The 17,105-nt window shown below is 37.9% G+C and overlaps 1 protein-coding gene across 1 annotated transcript in view; it reads left to right on the top strand.

Annotated features, from left to right (window-relative positions):
* Dcdc1 (doublecortin domain containing 1) overlaps positions 1–17,105 on the top strand; it is a 360,393-nt gene that overhangs the window by 163,223 nt on the left and 180,065 nt on the right. Inside the window, 4 exon segments of the mRNA XM_021194912.2 lie at positions 296–342; positions 3,452–3,577; positions 8,473–8,599; positions 16,222–16,347. Coding sequence (XP_021050571.2) covers positions 296–342; positions 3,452–3,577; positions 8,473–8,599; positions 16,222–16,347 — 426 coding nt within the window.

Consider the following 17,105-nt stretch of genomic DNA (forward strand, 5'->3'; position numbering starts at 1 on the left):
GTGGAAGCTAAATGCTCTTTCTGTGAGACTGTCACATCTGCCTTCGGGCTCTGTGCCAAAGGGTCAGGGCTCAATCACAAGCCTGTGGCACCCCCTGCTGGTTAAAAGCCCATGCTCATTTTGTTACTTTACACTGAACTAAACATTGCCGTCGTTTCACACTTCCTTTAACATTCTATATGAATTTAATTATCATTTGTTTGGACTCCATTTGTTACAGAGCAGAGACAGTTTGTTACAGATGTTCACGTAGCTTATGTCTTCCTCCTCATCCCCTTCACCTGCCCTCCACCAGCTCCTTCTCAGAATCCACCACCAGCAGCTTCAAATTTCCTCCATCAGGTCACAAGGCCTCCATTTTCCTTCAGCCCGGATTTTCGATCAAGAGATTTAAGAATCTACTGCAGCTGAAGAATGGGGGAAAAAAAGGCTTTCTTATGGGAAAGCACACAGGTAGGAGCAAGGTGTTTATCCTGTCGGTTTTACCCTCTGAGGCTTAGCACTAGTGTAGTAGAATTGAGAAGCCGAGTTAGACCCTTTAAGAATTAAGAAAAACATTTTTTTTTGAATTCCAATAAAATGTAAGGAACATTTTTTTGTAAGGCAGCATTGCTTATAGAAGGAATATGACCGATTCTCTGTCTGTCTCTGTCTCTCTGTCTCTCTCTGTCTCTCTCTGTCTCTTTCTCTGTCTCTCTCTGTCTGTCTCTGTCTCTGTCTCTGTCTCTGTCTCTGTCTCTCTCTGTCTCTCTCTCTCTCTCTCTCTCTCTCTGACTTTCTGTCTTAAAGCCTTGTCATACTTCTTGAGGTCTGCCTGTCAGCACAGCAAGAGGGATTTGTTCATGTCTGAGTAGTCACCTTAATGACGGCAGATGGAAACGCCACGGGGGGCCCAAGCCCATCACGCTGCCGCTGCCTGCCACACACTGCCCTGACCCGCTTCCTCTCCTCTATTTTTTTTTTTGGGGGGGTGTCCCTTTTTAAAGGAGAAATGGATGGTAATTGAAAAGGATCTTAAGCAAGATTTATGAAGCTATAGACAACACGATTCCCCAGTATTTCTCTATGTTTTCACAAATAAAGTCTTAACTTCCTAAGCACCACTGAGGAGGACAGCCAGGGATAAATTGGTAAAGCTCTCCTATCGAAGCTGTGTTCCTCACAGGGCCGAACATTAGCTCACAATAATTACTATTTCCTGAGCATTGTGTAAATTTTTTGTGGATTGGTAAATTCCTGCATAAATTTCTCTGCGTTTCCCGAAGAAAGAAAGAAAAGGGTTACTGTATCTAGCCACGGATGGTCTGTGCTCTTGTGTTGAAAAATCTCAGAAATGTATGCGTATTTTGACAGGATATATCCAGATGAATTCTGAAACTGCTTGTCAGGAAACTTAAACATACTTTTTTTTGCCGTTTTTAATTTTCTTAGCCCATTGTTTAGAGATAGAACAAAATTGTGTTGCATGTAAGGTATAATTGATCTTACAGTAACAATAATGAAAACACTAGAGACAGATCTAAATATCAGCCAATGAGTAACCGATTAGATTTGGATTTGGTATTTGTTCAAGTTTTCTAACCTCAGATAACAGTTGCCTGAGAAACCCATGAAGGTGTCGGGACAGAGGGCCATGCCACAAATATTGTTTTGTTTGTCCCAATAGAACAACATTGAGACACGTGTTGATTTCTTACACTATATAATTTATAGAATTAGAATGTGCATGATGGATGATAACATTTACACAGTAGGCAAATTTCAAGTCATTCTAAGTTACACTGGGAACAGAATTGTTTTTCAATGATGTAATTGGTGATGGGTTTTATAGCAGTAAGGATTTTGGCATAATTTGGCAAGCCCTTCTGATGGCAAAGAACGGCTCTAATCAAGTATGCCTCGTTATTTCCTCTTAATGATACCGGCAAGGTGAAATCGATGATTGGTTCCATGCCTTATCAGATTATATATATATATATATATATATATATATATATATATATATATATATATATATATATATATTAACAGTGTATTCTTGAACAATCATATTTGTGAAAACAACAGAAAGGTGCCAGAAATATGGAATATTCTAGAATCAGCTGGTTAGTTGTGGCTTCAGAACCATGTAAGTTCATAGATTTGTTTGTGACTCATTTTATTTTAATAAGACAATGCAATATTTCTCTAGTTTTGAAAATAAATCACTAATGTGATACAGAGCAAAAGATAACTATGCCAGCATCTTGCCACCAGTGGAATTTTTTAAATGGGTATTTCTAAAACTGTATAGTACATACTTTAAAATACACTGAGAAAATGCACAGTATTTATCTAGGGAATAGCGTTTGTTCTCAGGAGCTTATTATAACTTATTTTGACATAGGAGGTTATACTCATCTGTCAAAATCAATATCTCCTCCAAATTTTGCATATTTTGAAAAGTTTCAAATACATGACAAGTTGGAAGACTATTATAACAAGTATTTTCATGCTCTTCATTTTCATTCAGCCATCTAATGAGCTTTCCTATTTGTTTATCTCTCCTGAAAGTAATTGCAGTCAATTATTAAAATTTTACTCCTTAAGTGCTTCTGGCAGATTGAAGAACGGGACCTTCTGTATAACCACACTGTATGCCTAACAGTCCATAATAACACGTTATCATCTGACACCCCCTCAGCAGTCAGCTACCCACAGGTGCCTCCAAGCTCACAGTAACCCAGAGGTTAGGTAGATTTCCTCCACGGTGCTTGCACCACTGCCGTATCTCCTTTTACGCTAAAACTTTCCCTTCACCTTTATTCTGCTTCTCCCATGATTTTTCAAGAATCTGAGTGCTTTTCTTGCAGCGTCTTCCACAGCTTAGACTTGTCTGTCTAATCATGATTAAATACAGTTTAAATACTATTGGCAATAATATTTCATGGGAGACAATACGGGTCCCATTGTAGAATTAAGCCCTAAATATTTGTTATCAATCTAGAGAAAAAATAGCTCATAGAGGACCATACTCTTTATTTAAGATGTTTGATATTTGATTTTATTTCTCAAATTTACTTAAAGCAGCAGTATGCTTTGTAATAGCTATGTAAATCAAATTGGGTAACAACACTGAATTACATTTAGTATCTTACAAAATATAGTTGTTTGTACTTAGTATTATGTGTTTATCTTAATTAGTTACATGGGGAAAATGAATTAGATGAACACTTCTCAGTTACAGTCTTTCACTTTTGCAGCTTTTAGATGTGCAATTCTTTTTTTAACTGCACATGTTGCAACCATCTTTGGGTACATTATAAATTAGCTAAATGAATTAAAATGTGTATTCACGTATCGCTAGAGGAGTTCAAGAATAAAAGGTTTTATTCAATATCAAGTGTTTACTTATGCTCTAATTTCAATGTATATTACGCAAGTAGCTTAAATATTTTCCCCATTTTTTAAGATCTCCACTCAAACCCTGTTTGGCTTTGACCTTTGCCCGAGTGACTGCTTTTGACAGAGATGGTATTACTGCTGTATATAAGAACTTTATGGATGCTGATGCTGCTCCGCTATTTGGATGCGATGAGTAAATTAACATATATTTAATTAAAGTAACCCATCGCCTAATTCAGGATTCCCCACAGCCAGAGATCTCAAACACTGAAATACTTTCCTGGATTGCCTTAAGCAATACTTGTTGTATTGACTTACTTCATGGTCTAATGGAGTCAGGCCTAAACGACCTAGCCATGTCCCTTTGTTTTTAAAGGAATACTTGGGGACAATGAACAGTTTCTGCTTTAAAGAAATCACAATTTGGTTTTAAAAGCTGTTTGGTGGTTATTTCCAAATGAATAACTTTAAGTTAATTCAGTTCAGTACAAAATAGATTTTTTTTTCCTCTTCATCTTCATATTTAAACCCTGGGTTTAATGATGACAAAGTGAAAATGAAGGCAGTGTAACAGGGGACCTGTGAGACTGTGAGACAGGTGAAGGAAGTCAGGAATCATTGGGAGAATCTGGGAGTTTAGCACCATCTTACTCATGACGGACCAGGAACACAAGGATATCAGCTTTTTATCTCTAAATAATATAAAGTGTCAGCTATTCAGCCTTGACTTCTAAATTAATGGTGTAACATTTTTACTTTATTTTCAAACCATAAGTCTATGTTAGCATTCTACTACTTAGAGACAAAAAAATGTTTTGTCCAAACTCAGAATGCTGGCACATGGTGAACCAAGGTTCTAGCTGGCATCGCTGGTCTTAAGCAACTTATGCTTTCCCACCATGCAGTGTGTGAAGATGGGAGCTTACTCCATGACTAGTTAAAATGTGACTCCTGGGACTAAGGAACTTAGTTTTCCAATTTATTTAAGTGATCATAAATTTAAATAGAAATATGTAACTTGTCAGTAGCGTATTCGTTGTCACAGCATGGCACCTGTCCTAGGTTGGGTTGGGCGACCTCTCTGTATGAATCGGCCTCTCTGTATGATCTCATCTAGCTTTAGTACTACATAATTTAGCAAATTACATGTCTTTAGTGTACAACTAAAAGGATAGAGTAAAGGGCATAACCAAAACTCTGAAAGCATGTGATGAAGTTCACTCCAGCCAGGGACAATCCGTCGCTAAATTAAACTGCTCTGTGCTTCCTCCTGTTCCCTTTTTCTTGGTAGAAAGAAAAATAATTCATCCTAATTCTTTCTTAATGGGCATTTTCCCACTCATAGGAAGATTTATTTTGCACGCAGCAATATTTCCCCAAGTTATTAAATTTGCTTCAAGCTGGCTGCTGAAAAAGGCTTAGGAGATAAAGGCACACTGGGCACAAGCTTGGTTCACAAATCCAGATCTCAGAACCTACTTAAAGGTGGGAGGAATGAACCAACTCTGTAAATTTGTCCCCTGACTTACATATGAACACTTTGGTATGCCCTACATTTGGCACCGTGGTACGTTATGAATGTACATGCATGCACACATGATAATAGAAATATATTAAACGATCTTTTTAGAAGAAAATTCGCCTAGATCATTCCTTTAGATTTCCGGCTAGAGCTTAAAATTTTCAGTTCCTGCTTGCCACTATTTTATTGCCAAGCTGCACACCCTACCCCTCATGTAGTCATTTTAAATTTCACTTTATTGGTAGTAAAAAAAAAAATGTTGTTTGATTGAGTTGGTTGGGTCCTTAAATCTAACAACATGAAGTAGCTTTTACTGAGTGCAAACTAAATATGTTAATTTGCTTAATTGTATACCCGATTTCTTTCTGCACTCTAAAATGGGTCATTTCAGTCCTTGACAGTCATACTCTTCTACATATTTTCGAGATTGTATTTACTTTAGTGTATGAGTGTTGTTCCTGCATATGTCTGTTCACCATATGTATGCAGTGCCCATGGAGGTCACAGAGGATGACAGATAGCCTGAAACTAGAAATACAGCCAGTTGTTAACTGGCTTATGGTTGCTGGGAATTGAACCCAAATCCTCTGGGAAAGCTGCGTGTGCTCTTAATCACTTAGAAATCTCTCTATCCATTCATGTACTTATTTTTAATATTTTTAAATAATTTCTATGGTAGAATTTCTATTATTACTCCCAGGACTGGTTTCTTAATTTTTTTTGAAAATTTTACACATGTACACAATTAAATATGATTACATCTACCATTTATTCCCCCCCCACACACTTAAAGCTCCCCTCATCACTTCCCTCAACTGTAGGTTTCTTTCTTCCTTTCTCTTCTTCCCTTCCCTTCCCTTCCCTTCCCTTCCCTTCCCTTCCCTTCCCTTCCCTTCCCTTCCCTTCCCTTTCTCTCTCTCTCTCTCTCTCTCTCTCTCTCTCTCTCTCTCTCTGGATAGCCCATTTAAGTAATGTTAGAACTGCCTGTTGTGCATGGGTGTGGGGTCATCCACTAAAGTACAGGGAAGCTATCATTGGCCACACCCTCAGTAATGAATGATTCTCCAACACCAATATCTCCTTAAAAGGGGGAGGACCTGGAGAACATCTGTACCGACTGTGCTGGGATTTGGACTGGCTTGGTCTTGTGTAGTTCTCATGCATTTAATCACAGCTACTGAGGTCTCATGGCTGCCTTTGCTTTGTCATGTCCTAGACAGCATTTAAAAGCACTTGTCCCCACCCTCTGATTCTTACATTCTGTCTCCATTTCCATGATGTTCCCTGAGCATTTGTGGTAGGAGAAATTAATGTAGATGTCTTGTGTTGGGTTGAGCACTGAGTCATTTGTTCTAAGTCCTTTGGCCATTTATATGTCTCCATTGACTGCTGCCCACTGCAAAAACAAACAAACAAACAAACAAACAAACAACCTTTCTGACCAGGGTAGAGAGCTGCTCAAATCTGTAGTCATGAAAATAAACATTTAAAAAGAAATTTTGTAGCATGGCCATTTAGCATAATTACAATAGCAGGTTTAATCCTAGTTCCTGTGACTTTCCTATCTATGAACTTTTGACTATTATTATAAGATGAGGTAGCAAATTACCTCATGAAGAGAAGTCCTGAAATCTTACCATAAAGCAGTAAGTTACTTTGTAACATTTGTGCCACTAACACACCAGTAGGCATTTCTTGCTTGGTTGGCATTATAGCAAAGAGGGTTCATTGCTGAGTCAAATTATTGATGTCTTTTCTCCCTCATCAGTCTATATAGCATATTCTAACCCCATAAAAGCCAACCAGCAAAAATCAAGTTTCCCAGTCAGAATGAGATTGATTTCTCTATGCTCTGCAGCCAGAGCGTATGGTGTCTTTAGTGAAGGGACTTACCATGAACTTGTGGTGGGTAGCCAAGGGCAATAGCAATCACCTGTGTTGGTTTGGAGATTTCTGGGATCTCCATTATCAATAATTGATAGGAAGCAATCCATGACCTGGCACTGAGATTTTTATTTAGGAAGCCATGTCTTCTGAGAGTTACATGGACCACCCACACAGGGAATTCAGTTCCAAATCTTTTAGTTATAGTTTTATTTTGAAATTAGTTTTCTAAATAGTAGGTTTGCATATAGCATTCTCATACAACATTTACCTTGAATAACTCATCCAGTACTCTTCTCCCTCCTCTACAAATAATCTTCACCTTTATCCCTGTACGATCTTCTAACTCCATATTCTCTCTTCCTTCTTTTCACTCGTGGTCTACTATCCGTACATTTACTTCTTCTTTTTTAGAGTTGGATTGTAAGGTAGTAGAGTCGCACTTCCTTTCACATTCCCTTCCTTTGGTCTAGCCCTGCCCCCTTACAAACCTGGTTTCCCCATCCTCTCATAGACCTGCCTGATTTCTCACCTTTCCTATCCCAGTATCATACCTTACTGCTTGCAGTTATACCTAAAACCTATTACTTTCCTCTTGGTTGGTGTGTCTCCAACTAAAAATATGCCCCTTTCTACTTAGCTGGCCTCCATATGTGCCCCAAGTTAAGTGTATAAGACAAAAAAAAAAAAAAAAGGTAAGCTAGGATTCACACACTGTGTTCATCTTTCTGGGCCAGCGTGACCTCAACCTAATATAATTTTTTTCTTGTTCTACACATTTAAATATAGATTTCATTTTTCTTTATAGACAAGTCATATTTCATTTCATGTGAGTATGCAGACATTTTTCTTATCTATCACCTGGTGATGGACATCTGGGTCGATTTCATTTCCTAGCTGTTATGAGTCGAAGAGCAATGAACGAGGCCGTGGCAAGTGTCTTGGTAATAGGATATTAGATCCCAGGACCGATTTCTTCTGGACAGCATGCTGTATAGCAGTGGTTCTTGACCTGTAGGTTATGACATCTTTCAGGGTGACATATCAGAAATCCTGCTTATCAGATACTTATATTATTATTCATAACAGTAGCAAAATTACAGTTATAAGGTAGCAACAAAATAATTTTATGTTTGGGGTTCCCACAACATGAAGAACTGTATTAAAGGGTGGCAGCATTAGGAAGGTCGAGAAGCACTGCTGTACAATGTGCTCTAACACACCAGGGATGAGCCAGGTCATTGCTTTAGGGTAAGTATTTTGTTACTTTTAAGATATTTGTCTACACTAAGAGTGAAATGCAACTTCTTTAGATTGCATTTTCTCCTGGATTCCCATTAATCTGTTATGCTTCTACAGGCTATCTTGAAAATTCAAAACTAACATGTTTAACCAGTGTAAGTATCAAAAGGTTCTTTACTATTCATAGCTTAGTGTATTTGTATTTCCACTACAAGAAATTCTTGATGATTATTTTTGCTTTCCATCAATAATTAAAGATTGAATTCCCATATATCATAAGTAATTACAAGATAAAATTTAAACCTTTTTCCCACTTACAAATGCTAACATGCTTTATAAATGTTTTGTATCACAACATTCCAGTAATAGAGGATATTGTTCATTAATAATGAAACTAATAAAGTATTATAGTTGAATATTTTTATTCTAATAAAACTAAGTATAGTAACTTATTGTTCTTGTTGGGAAATTTGCGAGGGATTGCCAGTGAACTTTGAATGCACCAGCCAAAAGATCCCTGATTGGTTTGAAAAAGTGGCCTTGGAAATTCACTTCCTACACAACAAGGTCAGACTGACTGTGCTGTAACAGAGTGTATTTTACTTAGTAGACGCTCATCTATTGTACTACTGTTACATAGTGGACATTTTTTTTTAAAGATTTTCCTTACAGAAATAGTTTTATTTGGGGCAGCAGTGACTTCTGGGTGAACAATGACTTCTGTATAATTTTTAATTATTTCAAACCTTACACAGCATATAGTGTTCATACATGAAAATATTCTGCTTGGATTGTGTCATATAAATCATACTGTTTGTTATAATTTTCATTCAGAAATAATTAATGAGTTGGGATTCTTTAAGAGAGTTTTTAAAATGTCTGTTACCTTGAGTTACCCACTTGTGGACAATCCTGAGCACTTGAATTCAGTCCCGTGGACTCGCATAGTGCCAGAAGAGAAATTCTAGCAAATTGTCCTCTGACCTTCACAAACATAAAGAAATAAGTAATTTAATAAAAAGATGCATGCAAACTCCTTGTATGTTATGATCTACCTTACTTGCTATTCTGGTCTATGTATCTGGTGTATCTAAAGGAAATGGATTTTTTAGAAGCCAGTGCCTGGCAAATACAGAAGTGGATGCTCACAGTCATCTATTGGATGGAACACGGGGCCCCCAATGGAGGAGCTAGAGAAAGTACTCAAGAAGCTGAAGGGGTCTGTAACCCTATAGGAGGAACAGCAATATAAACTAACCAATACCTCCTGAGCTCGTGTCTCTAGCTGCATATGTAGCAGAAGATGGCCTAATCGGCCATCATTGGGAGGAAAGGCCCTTGGTCTTGCAAACTTTATATGCTCCAGTATAGGGGAATGCCAGGGCCAGGAAGTAGGAGTGGGTGGGTTGGGGAGCAGGGTGTGGGGAGGGTATAGGGGACTTTCAGGATAGCATTTGAATTGAAAATGAAGAACATATCTAATAAAATTGGATATATATATATATATATATATATATATATATATATATATATATATATTTATATATCCCAATTCAATTCATGGCAACCACACTCTCATCTGTTTATTATTTTTTCTTATAAATTCATCCTCCATAACTTTTATCAATTGGCCTATTGAAGACACTTAAAGTATATCTGAAGAGGAACAATTCTCCAATGTTTCTTCACTGAAAAACATTTTGTTAGATTATTGTTTATGTCAGTTACAAACTTTAGCTCTTGAGCAGAAGGAAAAAATATGTTGAATAACGTCTGTGTCTGCAAAAAGCAGAACTTCCGCCTCCTCAGACACAATGCAAGGGGCTCATCTGACATTGAGGTATAACAGGCATAGGTCTCTTCCTGTTAGCATTCCTCATTAGGGTTTTTTTGCTTGGTATTTTTTGTTTGTTTGTTTGTTTAAAATCACCTCTTGTGTCTATCGTCCAACAAGGTTCCCACTCCCCCCTGCCAATTGATATCCCCAATCTTTCATCATCTTGGTCCTGTCTGCACCTGGCACCTGGAGTTAGTGAGCTTTGTGCCATAGCGAGCTTGTGCAGCAGCTTGTGCTGTGCCTCGCCTGAACCACTCTCTCTCACTCATTCCCTGTCCCAGTCCATACGGTTATACTCCTTCTTGTATTTTTACATGCAGTCATCCCAGATCCTCCAAAGAGAATCTTTGTTTTGTCTTCTCAGATCTGCTCTCCCTGATTTCTTTCTGTTGAAAACTCTTTGTAGATTTTGTCATTTGGTATAAGCATTTTCCTTCCTTGGCTCTTGGTCTTTTGGAAATTCTTGGGACATAGACAATATGTGTAGATGCCAATACAGAATTCTAAGTGATATACCTGCATACAAACATATGGACAGCACAATGTGTGCATGTGTGTGCTTGTGTCTGCATGTGTGTGTGTGCTTGTGTGCGTGTGTGTGTGTGTGTGTGTGTGTGTGTGCTTATGTGTATGTGGGTGTCTGTGCGCGTGCACCTGCATGTGTGTGTGTGTGTTGGATGTTTGAGATGAGGTCACATGTAGCCCCAGTTGCTTGTATCCTCTGTGTGTTACTGCAATCAAATTGTTCGTCTGCTGCTTTGGGAAAACATTCCACATCCTGATGCATCCATAGTGACCCTGTTGCCTAGAACTCAACCTCATTTTATTTTTCTTTGTCACTACTCTCTGGTCATCTCTGCCTCCCTTTGCCATGTTCTAGCTTGGAGTCTGGCACATTCATTGATCCTCTTGAAAAATTTCCCATGACTGCCTCAGGAAGTCTATCTTGACTTCACCCCTTCCTTAAACTCTACATCATACTTTTGGTATTTATAGTCCCAGAAAAATCTGTTTTGTGTTATTAATAGTATAGCATTGACAAAGCTACTATTTTACTAATTATTACTATTGTTATCATTTGTGCATGGTTCATGCATGTGTGTACATGTGCAGATACAGTTGTGCTTACCTTGCAGGCATGTGTGGAAGCCTGGGGTCAACTTTGATTGTCTCCTTGTATTGTTTTTCACTTTATTTTTAAAGGAAATGTCTAGCACTGATCCCACAGCTTGACAATTTGGCTAGGTGGATAGACTATCAGACAAATGGGATCTATATCTCTTTACTCCTCAACCCCAGTTCTGGTTTCTTTGGGAGCAGGTAGGGTTCGGTGGCAGACTCTACTGGAAATGCTGGAATCAGAAAGGTTTAAATTCAACAGTAAAGATTTGGTTGGCGGTTCTTTTTGAGAAGACACTGGGAATGTTTAATCAGAGGTAAGATCCAATTCAGTGTTAGGAAGACGACTCGGGGGCCTTTGCCTTATCCTCCTTGTGAGACCCAAGCTCCCTCAAGGACAGGCCCTGATCTTGCTTGTGTGTGCTTCAGTATTTATATATACAGAATTAGCAAAATTGAAGAAAGCTGATGAGTTAAGTAACTCACTCAACAGAGACCAGTTCAAACTTAAATGGAAAAAAAAAAAAGATATCAAACAGTACCAGGGGAATGGAGGCAGAGGGAGCCTTTCTCTCATCTCCGTTCAAGTGCCACTTTATAAGATGACATATTCTCTAATGCAAAGAAGGTACAGAAAATAGTCTGCACGTATTCTTATTCGCTAATTGGATCTTATGACCTAGTGAAAATGAGAAAATATTCATCTTAAATAAATGTTTTTTTCACTATTTTATTATTGAAAGAATTCACTGATTTTTAATAAAATTCAACCAAAATAGTGAGTGAAAAAAGCAAGATCTTGATGAACTGTCCAGTAAGGAGATGCTTCTGGAACAAACGGCCCCAACATAGCTGTGAAATCTTTAAAATCCTTTCAGTAAAGTGTCTCAAATTACTTACAGAGAGGTGGCCAGCATGTTTCAAGTGGTAATTTAATAACCTGAAAAGGAGTGCTTTAAAGGCAGGTGAGGCAGAGGTGACAGGCATCTACAGGACATTTTATTGTGGAATCTTGGTGCTCACTGAGGTAAAGAAGACAGTAAGAGGATTATAACAGGGGTTGAGGGAAGGGAAAGAAAAGCCAATATTCCTGATGCATAGTTTTTTTAAATTGGCTGGAGGTAGACATCTCATTGCCCAGCCCCTGACTGTTCTTTTAAATCTCTTATTGACAAGTAAAACCTTTCCTACAGAGAAGTATCTGGAACATACAATCCCCATTTGCAATGTGGGCGACACTGTAACCCTGACAATTATAGCCTGTTGCTCTTTTATCCATTTCAAAACCAGATTTGGAAGCCACTAAGAGTTGACAATTTGGCACACACGTCTTTCGACAACTCTCTTCCATTGTTGCTCACATTGGCAACATTTGTAGATTGATTCAGTTTTAGAGCAATCAAATTATATGTTTCCATGCAGTGGATGAGATTTAAACTTCATGGTAGTTAATAGAAAAACAAATTTGTGAAAAAAAAAAATACCTAGAGAAATGGCTGGTTGTGAGAGAGAGAAAAAAAAAAGAGCAGAAAAACATGGACTCCAGTGCTTGGCACACCTTGAATTTTGCCATAATGGAAAAGAAAATTATATTTGATTTGGTCTTTTGGGACTAGGTATTAAAGGGCCTTCATAACAATGTTCTTTACAAAAATAGCAAGAAAATAATCAATTTTTAAATTTAGAGTCATGGCATATTTGTTACAAGTTAATTAGTAAATTCAGATCTTATTGATACTTGCAGAATACATCCATCTTGTGATTATTCTGCAATTAATCTTTGAACACAAGGAGGCTGGAAACAGATAAACACTTGCTCATAACACTGGACTTTAAATCAATTGCTCAGTTTCTTCCTTATTTTGGGACTAATAATGCAAGCCACTTGAGGACTGTATACCTAGGTCTTAAGCGCCTTTATAGGTTAGTTGTATATAGTTATGTTGTTTTGATATTTTCTGCTCTACTACCTTTTCATTTCTTGGTGGGAATGAGATGGGGAATTGATAATGGGATGAAAGATATTTTATACTATTTCTTACAGTGGTTCATATATAAAATTATTTAACTTAACACTAAAGTGCATCATCAAAAGTGAAATTTTACACATAATCTCTAGGTAGTAAATACTTTGTTTGAATTGAAGGTTGTGATCTGTGAGTTTCTCCTTCCTTGGTGGTCCACTTCTTTGGGGTTCTGCAAGAGAAGACAAGTGGGTATTGGAATCAGGCCATCATTATGAATCGATAGAGGAACAAAACAAGGAATTTGAATTGGCTCAGCCTCTCTACATCAGCACCATATATGCAAACAAGGGAGATTATTATGATCCTTTAAAGGGGACAATGAATATAGGCATCCAAATGAATAAACAAGAATTCCCTTCTCAATCACGGCAGCACTTAAGAAGGCCTTTCATTACCAGATAGGACATATGTACTTAAATATCAGACTCAGCACAAATACTTCTATTCACATGTGCACAGATATACACACACACACACACACAAACACACACACACATATTACTTTGTAAATTGTGGGAAATTTTCTTTAATCATAATTTTCACAAATTTTACCCCTCTCTTTCTCCTTGTAAACTATTTATGCTAGAGATAAGCAGTTAAGTTGGGCCATTGAGAGGGCTCAGTGGTTAAAAGCATTCATCTTGTGTGCCTCATAACAAAGTGAGGTCCCAGGATCACATGTAAAAGTGGAAGGAGACAAACAGTTCCATAAAGTTGTTCTCTGACCTCTGCTTGTACTCCATAGCATGTGTGCACATTCATGCTCAACACACACAGAGAGATACACACACACACACANATAAGATAAAATAGATTTTACAAAGAGATCAAGTTTTTCATAAACTTTTGGGTGCTCACTATGAATATGCACAGGAGGGCAGTGCTTAGGGAATATATATATATATATATATATATATATATATATATATATATATATATATCTTTGTCTTTGTCACCAGATTCTAAAAATCATTTTTGTTGGCTCTGTTCTACAATGTTTTCCACTGCCTTGTTTCCTGATGAGCTTGTCTCTTTTCCTGTAGGTAAAAACACTGAAAATTAACTTCCTGTGATAAATGTTTCAAAGGCAAAAATGAAAAAAAGACAAAGAGAAGGCAGAGATGGGACAATGAGTCAAGCAGACAGGCCACAGGAGAAGATTCTTAGAGGTAACTGTTAGTTAAGAGTTGGCAGGATTCCTTCCTTCTAGATTTTTTTTTTTTTTTTAGTAATGTAAACGAAGCTGCATTGGTGTGGGTCTGGCTGTGTCTGCCCTGTGCAGAATCACTTGGGAACTGTCCAGCAAAATATCTCTTGAAGAACAGCATGGTGTGAAACCTGGGTGCCAGCCCAAGGCAGAGACAAAGGACCCCTTTGCTCTTCACCAATAAGCCAACTGTTAAAAGATTAAACCATGTTGTGGAGATAACAAGAATTTAGGCGCTGGCAGCAGGTGCTGTACAAAGAAGCAGTTGGCAGCATGGGTCTTCCTTCTAATTCCAGTCAAAACAATCTCCTGCCAGATACACAGGGAAGTTTAGAATATGATGGCAACTTGGAGTGAAGAGGTAGAGTGGGAGCGCTGCTTTAAATATTGAATCCTGTGGAGGATGGCTTAGCAGAATAGAGTTTATTATTGTTCATAATCTGTGGGGAATCCCTGCTAGAGGCCAGCAATGCCTGGCTTTCTGGGGGATACACAACCAGAGCACTGTAGGTCAGATCTGCTCATGTGAGGAGAAACTACCACAAAAGATATTTAAAAAAAAAAAACTTTCATTTTCACACAAAGGAGTCATACAACATTTTCTCCTCTTGAGAAAGATCTCTTTTTTTTCTTACAGAATAATCATCATAATGTACCTTTCAGTGATCACTTGGACAATTTAAAATATAGCTTTATGAATTATTGTTTAATTTGTATATTTAAAGTCATCTGTTACTCAGGAAATAAATAGTATTGTTGAACTTGAAGACTTTTAACATCAGAAAGTAAGTTAAGTGGTTATTGAAGCAGCACCATTTATCATACTAAAAGGATACATTGGCATTGCTCTATAGATACTGCTCTTTAAAAGCTGTAGCTACTTGAGGACAATGTTACTGTAACTTACGAATTGAATTTTATTAAGTGTGAAATAACGGAGTTCCTACAGGTGACACAAATGGATGGGAATTAAACAGTCAGGTCTAAGCAAAACATATGAGAGGGTGCAAAATGCCTCCCACATATACAATGTGATTAAACAATACAGGTTGTGCAATCTCATAATGACCCCAGGAGATATGGATGGCATGTTCCTCCATCAGTGCACACCCTTCTTCAGTGATTCTTCAAGCTGAAGTCTCGGTTAATATGTTTTTATTCTCAGGAGCATATGTGGACTCCTGATCATTCCCCGCTACATTTGATGTTTCCATTTCACAATCCATGATGTCACCCTGTGGCATATCAGCCTTCCTAAAACCTATGGTGAGCTAGACCCTAGTGAAAGCTTTCAGCATCTCCCTGCAGCTCACCTAACTCTGTAGCCCTTACCTGATGTTTTCCTGAGTTTGCTCAAATTTACCTTTTAAGTCTAGTATGAAATTCTACAATATATGAACTAAAATGACCTTATTTTTGATAACATTTTCCTTTATATTATCCATATCAGATGCATCCTTCAAGGGTTATATCATATGTTACTCTTTCAAGATACTTCATTTTTATTTTTATAACAAAATGTGCCCATTATTTTAGATGCCTCTAATGCAATTTAATAACATTTTCATAATGTTTAACATGAAATTCTGCACAAGCATATGTGTGTGTGTGTGTGTGTGTGAGAGAGAGAGAGAGAGAAAGAGAGAGAGAGAGAGAGAGAGAGAGAGAGAGAGAGAGAAGGAGGGAGGGAGAGAGGTGGGTACAGAAGCAGACACAGAAAGACAGAAAGGCATAAAAAATATTTTTAAGGCATTTTTAAGGCATAAAAAATATTTTATAATATTCCATGCCACACAGCCCACGGTCTTTACATATCATCAGTACTGACAATCAAACACACGATTTGAATTAAATGAGGCTAAGTACTCACTTTTGAAGACACCCCCTCAGTCAGAAAACCTAATGTTTTGTCATGGTTCATTCATTTCGAATAGGTGTGTTGAAGAGTGCTCAGTTTTAGACTACAAATTGAATGTGTATCCCTCTCCTTGTGGTACAGATGGATCCCAATATTGTCCATTATGCCTCTGTTTCCATCAGAAAGTACTGTTCCTCAAGGAGCGAAGTCAACAGCAAGAATCAGAGAGTGTCCTGGCCTTCAGGCAGCATGTGGCTAATCACCAAGGTACCAAGAGCATCTGCTCTTGCAAATGACTTCTCCCTGTTTTCTGCCATGATGTGCTGCTCCCATACCTAGGGCCCTCTTGCATAGAAGCACGCAAGTGACTGCATGATAAATTGCTGACTATGCAGAATGTATGGTATCACAAATTCAAAAGATTTATGTAGGTCCCTAAAGGGGAATTAAGTGCACTTTAAGACATTCTGATTAGTTAACTTCTCAGAGTATACTTAAACCAAACACAGAGCTTGCATGAGCCCCTCAGACATCATTTTCATGACAGGTGTCTTATTCTTCATTGTTGATCTTTATCAGCTCAGGTCATTGGGCCTGATACATTGACACCATGCTAGGTATATCTCACTAGACACAGTTCTACTTTATTATCTTAATTTGTATGTTTGTTTCTGTGTATCAGAGAATCATTGAATAACCCAGGTCAATACATGAATTTACGTTAGACATAGTTTCAGAGGCCTTCCCCACCACCACATATTGTGTGTTTCTGCATGGGAAGAAAACACTTTGGACTGGGTTCGTACTGAAGAGCTCAACATCCTGAAAGAGGATAGGCTGTGAAGGGAAAAATGAATGCCCTGTTGGTTTGCGCTGATCAGAGCATGATTTTTATTAATCAGACAAAGAAGGATTCTAAACCCGCCCTTGTGTCCCCTTGAGAAACTCTCTCTGTCTCTCTGTCTCTGTCTCTGTCTCTGTCTCTGTCTCTGTCTCTGTCTCTCTCTCTCTCTCTCTCTCTCTCT

Source organism: Mus pahari, chromosome 3 (assembly GCF_900095145.1).
Source record: "Mus pahari chromosome 3, PAHARI_EIJ_v1.1, whole genome shotgun sequence".
Lineage (NCBI taxonomy): Eukaryota > Metazoa > Chordata > Mammalia > Rodentia > Muridae > Mus > Mus pahari.